The sequence below is a fragment of the Macrobrachium nipponense genome, chromosome 17 (assembly GCF_015104395.2).
Source record: "Macrobrachium nipponense isolate FS-2020 chromosome 17, ASM1510439v2, whole genome shotgun sequence".
Classification (NCBI taxonomy): Eukaryota; Metazoa; Arthropoda; class Malacostraca; order Decapoda; family Palaemonidae; genus Macrobrachium; species Macrobrachium nipponense.
Genome location: NC_087210.1, coordinates 81,273,741 through 81,284,345, shown reverse-complemented (window position 1 = coordinate 81,284,345; position 10,605 = coordinate 81,273,741). Strand labels below are relative to the sequence as shown.

General features: G+C 45.6%; 1 protein-coding gene across 1 annotated transcript in view; it reads left to right on the top strand.

The window, feature by feature from the left end:
* Nucleotides 1-725: 725 nt before the first annotated feature.
* The window catches only part of LOC135196369 (death-associated protein 1-like), a 30,073-nt gene continuing 20,193 nt past the window's right edge, over nucleotides 726-10,605 (top strand). Inside the window, exon 1 of the mRNA XM_064223150.1 lies at nucleotides 726-903. Within this exon, the coding sequence (XP_064079220.1) occupies nucleotides 855-903 (49 nt within the window). The 5' untranslated portion in view covers nucleotides 726-854. The remainder of the gene's footprint in view (nucleotides 904-10,605) is intronic.

Below are 10,605 nucleotides of genomic sequence, written 5' to 3'. Positions count from 1 at the left end.
AATTACGCTTATAGAGTAGAGACATCAGATTATAGAGCAACTGACTCTGCAGGCCAGTTCATCGGTAAAATAGGAAATCTATAAGATACGAAAGTTAATCGTAACTCAAATGAATTTCCCTGTTCATACTTATGAATGTATCTGTTATTAGTTAGAATCGACTATTTTCAGCAAACATTTTCATTATACTTATAAATATATAATTATTTGTGTGAAATTATAATATATGTATGTGTCTATGTAGTCCATTGTTGCGTAAAGTATGAAATATTAAAGTTGGACGTAACTCTGTTGAATTTCCGTGATCATATTTGAGAATGTATCAATATCAGAACACTTTCATTACATTCATAGAATTACTCATCATTCGTGAAGTTATAATATAAGTGACCCAGTAGCTCATTCGTTCTTTAAAATATGAAAATATTAACCATAAATGAAATTAATATTCCAGATCACATTTGAGAATGTATCATGTCATTATCAGAATCGGTCGTCTTCAGAACCCTTTCAATACATTTGTAGAATTATTCATCATTCGTGAAGTTATAACATAAGTGACCCTGCAGTGCATTCGTCCTAAATACGAAAATATTAATAAAATTAAAATGAATTTCCCGGGTAAGAGAGAGAGAGAGAGAAGAGAGAGAGAGAGAGAGAGAGAGAGAGAGAGAGACAGTCAGCAGGTGCAAAGATAGTTCGCCCTTCTGCCGCCAGATGGCCGCAGCAGCAGCAGCAGCAGCATCGTCAACTCAGTCATCGTCGTTGAAAGAAACGTAGTTGTCATCAGGTGTATTTGAGGCTGTGCTTCGGTTCCCGTCGTCTTGTCGGTCATTTTTTGATATTGTTACGCGATGTCATCCAACGAGGACGTAGAGATCAAAGGCGGGCATCCTCCTGCGTGTAAGTAGAGAGAAACAGCCGGAAATAACGCGAAATTAGGCGTTGTTTGGCCAAGATTAATGGAGGAATCGTTGTTTTCACTTGGGGCGTCTGTGGTTTACGTGACGACCCCTATGCGATGGGGCCGTTTGGAAATTATGTTAATTTCATTTTGATTTATCCGGGTGTTACTGGGCGTTCAGCAGTTGGATGTTACGTTTTGAAAATGCACGGCATATTCATTTAACGCATTATGTGCGTTGGCAGGATATTCAGGAGAAATTGACGTCTTGCAATGAAAACAGCTGTGCTGTTTTAGAAACCCAAGCGAAGCCTTTTTATTCATCCCGTACAACACAGCTGACGACTAACCGAGGACTGTCATGTGATTTGGGGGATTCTGGGCACATTTTTGTGGGTTGCAGGAACCGTTTTTGAATTGAATAGCCTTGCAACTAAAACCAGTTGACGTTTTTTAGTTGGTTTTAACTGCTTTAGTCAAGGCCGTGCATATTTGAGGGATTGGGTTTATTTTTGACAGCTGATGGTTTATATTTGACATCTGAATTATTACTATTGGTTACGTTTGACATTAAATTATTACTATAGGTTACATTTGACATCTGAATTATTATTATACATAATCTACCTGCTACTACACATAGGTTACATTTGACATTGAATAATAACTGTAGGTTACATTTGACCTTGAATTATTACTGAGGGTTACATTTGACATCTGAATTATTACTATGGGTTCCATTTGACATCTGAGTTGTTATGACTATAACAATCCATAATTTGACCAGATAATTCTCTGTAGCACCAAAAACATATTTTTTTTTTAAATTTTTTTTTTTTTTTAAATAATCCCATTTTTCTTCTTAAGGTTCCTATATGACTGGATTCTTTTCGGTATCAGAATATTTCATTTGACATCTGAATTAGCCTATTACAATATTTACAATTCAGTCAGACAAATCACTATAGGGTGATAAAAAAAAAAATTAAAAATCCTCTTATTAGGTCACAAGGACATTGGCAATTCTAGAAAAACCTGTTGCTTTGCAACACCAATTACAGTAAAGAACACAAAACACAAGAAAAAGTAAGATAAAAGCAAGGTTTATATATGTATTTTAGAAACTAATATCATACAATCACCACAATGGCCATCATTTCAAAGTGTTGTTAGTTATTTCATAGGCTACTGTAATTTAAGTTTGCAATCGAGGTTAGCCTACTAACTAACTTTTTTTTTTTTTTTTTTTTTTGAGCAAGTTAACTTCAATCTCGGTTTATATTTTATTTGCCTAATTTTATTTTGTATTTTACTCTTTAATTTTCTTAGGTATTTACCTCATATAGTTTATTTTTTCTGTTCAATATCTACATGAGTATTATACAGTTTTATTTAAAAAAAAGTTTTGTACAGAGAAAATAATAGCAAAATAAACAATCAGATGCACATGGTTAATTTATTAAGTAAAAAATTAATTTGCATTGTAATTTAATATGTCATATAGCTACAGGGAGGGTAATTCGTCATCAATGATGCCTTATGGCCTTGATGAAATCCCATCACTCCTGTCATACTTACGAATAACTAGATGTAATTTGAGGGTTAGGTTAACCTAGGATATCAGAGTGATCACAGTTTTTGAATGGTAGAAACCTACAAAATTTAATTTATGGACCAAATCAAGGCTATTGCATGCTTGCAGAATTGCCGTAGTGTTGTTTGGATAAGCTTGTTTGATTAGACATTTTGTTCATGCAACTTACCTGACAGATATATATATAGCTGTATTTTCTGAAGTCCGACAGAATTTCAAAACTCGCGGCACACGCAGTGGGCGGCCAGGTGGTAGTACCCATTCCCGCCGCTGGGAGGCGGATATCAGGAACCATTCCCATTTTCTATTCATATTTTTCTGTCGCCGGTGCTGTAAACAACTGTTTGCAGTACCTCCGCCTAGGATTTTTGGATTGACTCGTACTTACGTATCTGGATTGGCTTTTGGTTATTGATTCTGGATTGTTGGATTGGCATATGCAATAGTGGACTGTTTTTTTATTTTGGATTGGCTTTTCTGTAAACGTGATGTCTGGATCAAGTGCAGTGAGTTTCAGAGTGTGTGTGAAGAGTGATTGTAAGGTGAGGCTACCTAAATCATCGGTAGATCCCCACACAGTATGTATGGGGTGTAGGGGGCATGTATGTTTGTTGGATGATCGGTGCAATGAATGTGAAGGATTGACTGATGATGGATGGAAGGTGTATGATTCCTATCGGCGTAAATTGGAACGCGATAGGATCGGAGGTCTTCCTCCAGAGCGGTTCTACTAAAGGTAAGGGAAACTAACATTTCACCTACTTTAACACTGTAGAATTTGTATCTCCTAAACCTGTGTTGTTGCTTCGGGCCCTGATTCTGTGTCTGGAGAAGGTAATGCCCTTTCTCTGATTTTGGAGTCTCTACGTACTCTTGACTCGAAAGTGAAGGCCTTAGAAACTGGCTCTGTGAAAGTGTGTGATCGGCCCCTAGTGTTTTGTGGAGGCGTCAGATCGGCCCCATAATGACCTCTAGGCCTAGACCGCTATCGGACTCCCAGGAATCAGGGAGTGGATATGTCGAAAGCCGCAAGAGGGTTACGGGGGTTCCCCACCGATCTGGCGTCCCTTCGGCAGGCCATGTTGCAAGTTCCCAGGCTACCAAGGAGCGCGCACAGGCGCGTATCCTTAAGGACTATTTTTCGTCCTCCGAGGCGTCCTCCCCGCGCAAGGGGTGGAGCGCTCGGAGAGACTCGCGTCCTCTGAAAAGGACGTTTCGTAGTGAGGACGCTTCACGTCCTATCTCGCCAGTTTCGTTGTGCTCTTCTCCGGATGCGTATGACGCCTTTCCGTCTCAGAAGAGAGGTAGGATGTCATCCGGGGATGACGCTGAGATGCGCTACAGTCGCACTTTGGAGAAGCAGGTAGCTGTACCTGTGAGAAGGAAGGAGGCGTCCCCTTGCCCCTCGTCTTCTAGCAGGATCAGTCCTGCTCCTTCTGTTGGTTCTTCGCCTACGAAGAACATTCTTTTGTCCCTTCAGGACCAGTTATCATCTCTGATTGCTCAAAGGACTCGCCCAGCAGCAGTCGAGCCTAAGCGGAGGAAGGACGTCAGGCTGCCTGTCAAAAGGATGAAGCAGTCTCCTTCTCCCTCTCCGGGTTCTTCTCTTTCTCCGATTGCGTCTCCTTCGGTTTATCGCCGATCTCGTTCGCCTGCTAAGAAAGCTGGTCGTCAGGACGCTTTTGTTCCCTCTCGACGTCATGGGCAGGCTGCCCGCCGAGACGCTCGAGAGGACGCTCAGGACGCTTCGGAGGACGCCGAGAAGGAAGAGGACGTGCAGCAGGACGCTCATATGGACGCTCGTAGTGATGTGTCTCCTTATAAGAAGCTCGTTAACGTTAGGAAGGACACGTTTTCTTCGAATTCTGCTCGCTCGGGTAAGAGGCGTAAGGACGCTTCTGTTAGAAGTAAGGCAGTCTCGCTCGTCGCTAAGGACGCTCATCGCCGTCAAGACACTCTGTCTCCTTCGAGCAGTAAGGATGGTAGCCTAGATGAGGCTTCTGCTTCTAAGCAGCGGGGGTCTTTGATCAAGGCCAGACCCGCTGGACGTACGCCCTCTCCGGAGCGGCGGTCTCCTATTCCTCTTAGGGAAGAAGGAGAGTTGAGTAGTCCGGCGGACTCGGTGGAAGAGGAACCTTCTTCTGTGTCGTCTGTCTCGGACTACAAGGTACTTGTGCGGCTGTTGCGCTCGTCCTTCGGGGACAAGTTTCAGCCTGCAGCTCCCAAGTCTCCTCCCTCGCAGTTTTCGTCTTCCAAGTCGTGTAAGACCCCAGAGTTCGTGGAAATGAAGACTTCACTGTCCACCAAGAGGGCCTTCAAGAAACTCGAGGACTGGATGGATCGAAGGAAGGATCAGGGCAAGTCAACTTTCGCCCTTCCTCCCTCTAGACTCAGTGGAAAAGGGGGCATTTGGTACGAGACCAAGGGAGACGTGGGTGTGAAGATCCCTTCATCAGCTCAAGGGGACTTCTCGAGTTTAGTGGATTCCCAGAGGAGGTCCCTCTTATCCACTGCCAAGGTGTCTTGGACTCCTACGGAGACCGATCATCATTTAAAAGGACTGCTACGGATCTCGAGTCTTCAACTTTTTTGGACTGGTGCTTGGGAGATTCTAGATCTGCAATCTAGAAGCCCGGACTCGCTCAGTTTGGGGGAGCTGTCCAGCGTGCTATCGTGCATGGACAAGGCCGTCAGGGATGGTTCGGAAGAGCTTGTTTCTCACTTTGGAACTGCTTTCCTTAAGAAGAGAGCTCTGCTGTGTAACTTCACAGCTAGATCAGTTACTCCCGCTCAGAAAGCGGAACTGCTCTTTTCGCCTCTTACGAACCATCTCTTCCCCCAGACTTTGGTCAAGGACCTGGCAAGTAGCTTGCAGGAAAAAGCTACTCAGGACCTCTTAGCTCAGTCCTCGAGACGTCCAGCAGTTCCTTCCACGTCATCATTTGTTCGACCTCCTAAGAAGGTTAAACCCTTTCGTGGGGCTCCTCCCTCGAGGGAGAGGGCTTGCAAGAGGAAGAGCTTCCTTCAAGCCCAAGCCATCGAAGTGAAGAATATGTCCTTCAGACACCAGTCGGAGCCAGACTGAAGTTTTTTGCGGGAGCATGGAGAGAGAGAGATACGGACCCTTGGTCCCTCAAGATCGTGGAGCAGGGGTACAAGATCCCCTTTTTGGATCCTCCTCCTCTTTCCACGACTCCCAGAGACCTTTCTCCGTCATATCAGGGAGAGAAGAAACGGATTTTGTTCGATCTATTAGATCAAATGATCGAAAAAAGAGCGGTGGAGCAAGTCTTGGACCTGGGGTCTCCAGGTTTTTACAACAGGATTTTCCTGGTACCGAAGCAGTCGTCGGGTTGGCGTCCAGTCCTAGACGTAAGCAGGCTCAATCTTTTTGTAGAAAAGATCAAATTCAAGATGGAGATGCCTCAGTCTGTTCTGGGAGCCTTGAGACCGGGCGACTGGATGGTGTCCTTAGACCTGCAGGACGCGTACTTTCACGTTCCAATCCACCCTCTTTCAAGAAAATACCTAAGATTCGTTTTAGGCAACAAAATATGGCAGTTCAAAGCCCTTTGTTTCGGCTTGAGCACGGCTCCGATGGTTTTTACCGTCATCAGGAAGAATGTGGCGAGGTGGCTACACTCTTCAGGGATAAGAGTTTCCCTATACCTCGACGACTGGCTTGTTAGAGCGTCGTCAAAGGAAAAATGTCTGAAGGGCCTTCAGTTAACATTAGCCTTAGCGAAGTCCCTGGGACTTCTTGTCAACCTCGAAAAGTCGCATCTGACCCCGACACAGTCCATCGTGTATCTGGGGATTCAGATGGATTCAGTGGCTTTTCGAGTGTTTCCGTCCCAGGAACGTCAGCGGCTAGGCTTAGAGAAAATCTCAGCCTTCTTGGGGAAAGAGACTTGCTCGGCGAGGGAATGGATGAGTCTGTTGGGCACCATTTCCTCGCTGGAAAGGTTTGTTTCCTTGGGAAGACTGCACCTCAGGCCTCTCCAGTTTTTCCTTGCGGACGAATGGAAGGCCAAGGACGATCTCAATGCGATCTTGAAGATCTCAGAGTCGGTGAAGAGCCATCTAAGATGGTGGCTCGATCCTCGAAGCTAAACAGGAGGTCTTTATCCCTAAATCTTCTGAGCCCCGACCTAGTGTTGTTTTCAGACGCTCCATTTCGGGCTGGGGCGGAGCAACACTAGGAGGGGAAGAAGTGTCAGGCTCCTGGAGATGGGAACAGCAGTCTGGCACATCAATGTCAAAGAACTGGCAGCGATCTTCCTGTCGCTGCAGTTCTTCGAAGAGAAATTGACAAACAAAATTATACAAGTCAATTCGGACAACACCACAGCCCTCGCGTATTTGAAGAATCAGGGAGGAACACACTCCCGGACTCTGTTTCACCTGGCAAAGGAGATTCTGCTGTGGGCAAAGGTGAGAAAGATCACGATCCTGACGAGGTTCATCGCAGGTGTGCAGAACGTCAGGGCGGATCTTCTCAGTCGACAGGACCAAATCCTGCCGACGGAATGGATCTTGCACAAGGACGTGTGTCAAGAACTTTGGAAGTTGTGGGGACGTCCTCTGGTCGACCTATTCGCGACGTCGAGGACGAAGAGGCTTCCTCTGTATTGCTCCCCGGTCCTAGATCCAGGAGCAATCGCTGTGGACGCATTGCTCTGGAGTTGGATGGGCCTAGACCTGTATGCCTTCCCACCATTCAAGATCATGGGGGAAGTCATGAGGAAGTTTGCGGCTTCAGAAGGGACAAGGTTGACCCTGATCGCCCCGATGTGGCTGGCGAGAGAATGGTTCACAGAAGTCATGTCTTTCCTTGTAGACTTCCCAAGGACGTTGCCCTGGAGGAAAGATCTACTCAAACAGCCTCACTTCGAAAGGTATCACCAAAACCTCTCCGCTCTGGGTCTGACTGCGTTCAGACTATCGAAAACTTGGCCAGAGCGAGAGGTTTTTCGAAAACAGCTGCGAAAGCAATCGCAAATGCAAGAAGAGCCTCTACAAGAGCTGTCTACCAATCGAAGTGGGCTTCCTTCAGGGCATGGTGTAGAAAGGAGGGAGTTTCCTCTTCCTCGACCTCTGTGAGCCAGATAGCCGATTTTCTGCTTTTCCTTAGAAACGTGCAGAAATTGGCAGTCCTGACCATCAAGGGATACAAGAGCATGTTGTCAGCAGTTTTTAGGCACAGAGGCCTGGACCTTTCTGACAACAGGGATCTTCACGACCTCTTGAAATCATTCGAGACCACGAAGATTCCTCAGGCGAGGCCGCCGTCATGGAACCTTGACGTGGTTCTTAGACTTTTGATGTCAAGTCCGTTTGAACCTCTTCACTCAGCGTCTCTTCGGAACTTGACAAAGAAGGCTCTTTTCCTAACTTCTCTGGCGACGGCGAAGAGAGTTAGTGAAATCCAAGCTTTTAGTAGCCTAGTGGGCTTCAAAGGAGACAACGCTGTCTGCTCTTTGAGTCCAACTTTCTTGGCTAAAAATGAGAACCCGTCTAACCCTTGGCCAAAAAGCTTCGAGATTAAGGGTATGTCGAGTCTGGTGGGCCAAGAACCAGAGAGAGTCCTGTGCCCTGTCAGGGCTCTCATGTTCTATGTTCATAGAACGAAAGAGGTACGAGGTCCCTCAGGTAATCTCTGGTGCTCTGTGAAGAGACCGGAATTACCTTTGTCTAAGAATGCTGTGGCTTTCTTTCTGAGGGACGTCATTAAAGAGGCTCATTCATCTTGCCAGAAGACTGATTTGAGCCTCTTGCGAGTGAAAGCTCACAAAGTCAGAGCTGTCGCTACCTCTCTTGCCTTCCAAAAGAATATGTCAATCAAGGACATTCTTGATGGCACCTTTTGGAGGAGCAATTCTGTATTCGCCTCACATTACTTAAGAGATGTGAGAACGATTTACGAGGACTGCAGTTCTCTTGGGCCATACGTTTCTGCAGACACAGTCTTGGTGGCTGGAGGTAGCTCTTTCCCTATCCCTTAGTTAGGAGTTAGGTTAGTTTTTTAATATGTTGTGTTTTTTGGTTGTTGGTGAGTTCTCGTGTGAAGATCTCCCATTCTTTAGGTTAACTTTAAGGGGGTCTTTGTCTAGTTGGTCAGGTGGTGGTCAGTTGCTTCATAGCCCTCATATGTATGGTTCGATGGTCTTGTCACGTTGTGGTCACGTCCCCGTTGACAGAGCATCCAGAGTGCACCAGCACTACAGGTCTCCACCTGGCTGGCAACTCTGATTGAGCAGAAGCAGGCTTAAGTGACAGTAATCACAGAGTCTACTTTGCTAACAGGTGAGGAACCAAGATGTACATCATCTACTTAATTTAGTTTCCTACAAATCCTATTCTGTCTCTTCCCACCATCCGAAGGTGGGATTCAGCTATATATATATCTGTCAGGTAAGTTGCATGAACAAAATGTTATTGTTATAATACAATTAAGTTTGTTCATACTTACCTGGCAGATATATATAATTAAAGTGCCCACCCTCCTCCCCTCATGAGACAGTGGCATTGATAAAATATGAATAGAAAATGGGAATGGTTCCTGATATCCGCCTCCCAGCGGCGGGAATGGGTACTACCACCTGGCCGCCTACTGCGTGTGCCGCGAGTTTTGAAATTCTGTCGGACTTCAGAAAATACAGCTATATATATATCTGCCAGGTAAGTATGAACAAACTTAATTGTATTATAACAATAACATTTTTGCTCGAGTTATGCCTGTCTTCATCAGTGAAATTTGGCCTCAAGCTTGGCCAGGTAGGTAATGAGTTTGCCCTAATCCTGCAGATCTCATGTTTTATGCATAACATCTCATTTTGGGTTTCCCGAAATATATAATGAGGGAAACTGCAGTAGGAAGCCAGTGGTTTTAAGGGAAAATAGTGAACTGTAACAAACTTAAACCAAGAGATAAACGGTCAGAAAAGTAATTTTTGTACATGAACTTCCCTGTCAGATATATACTTAGCTTAGGTCTCTGACGTCACGACAGAAAATTCAAAACTCGCGGCACACGCTACCGGTAGGTCAGGTGATCTACCTTACCCGCCGCTGGGAGGCGGGTGTAAGAACCAGTCCCCCTTTCTTGTCAGATTATTTTCTGTCGCCGGCTGGACAACACCTGTTGTTCAGTCCTTACGATAGTTAAAATTCGTTCTCGTTGCCGACGATTTGGATTTGGTGAAGTACCCTTTGTTTGTTGGCTTGGCATACGCTTTTTGGACTGTTTTTTGGATTTTTCTTTTGGATTTCTCTTACATATCTATAATCATGGATGATTCTGAAGTTAAGAAACCTAGTTTATTTAGGGTTTGTTCAGAGAAGGAATGTAAAGTTAGGCTTCCTAAAGCTGCATTAGATCCTCACTCGGTATGTGAGTCGTGTAGAGGGAATGAATGCTCTTTTATTAACCCTTGCAAAGAGTGTGAGAATTTGGATGATGGATGGTTGGAACGGCTCTCTCTTCTTATGTGAGAAAGTTAGAGAAGGAAGGTGCGCAAGGCTTCTTCAAAGAGTTCTAGTAGATCGAGGGTGAGTGAAGTGAGGCTGAGAATCCTGTAGTAGAAGTAGTTCCTTCTCCAGTTTCAGCCCCTGCGCCTAGCTTTGAACCCGAAGATTCGTTTTCGGAAGTGCTTCTGGGAGAGCTCGATCAGGAGTAAGGAGAGCCTCGCTCGCTCTCGACAAGGTAAGAGTGAGATAGTGCAAGTGATCAGTGCAGTGCCCCTAGTGCAGTGGAGGGTGCGTCTGACGGCTCCACTAACGCTTCCAGGCCTAGACCTCTTCCAGACTCCCAGACCCAGTGGAGGAGGAAAGTCGAAAGCCGCAGGAAGGTTAGGGAGAACCCCCACCGGTCAGGCGTCCCTCGACAGTTCCTGTTGCTCGTTCCCAGGCTGTGCCTGATCGAACCAAGAAGGAGTTATTGCGCCAGTGCTTCTCGTCATCTTCGTCGCCTTCTCCTCAGCGTAGATGGAGCGCATCGGAGTCGTCTCGCCCTCTCAAGAGGGCCCTGGAAGGATCCTTGCGCCCTTCCTTCCAGCCCCGAATCCTTCGCGGAAGAGCCAGAAGTGAATGCAAGAGACCAAGATTT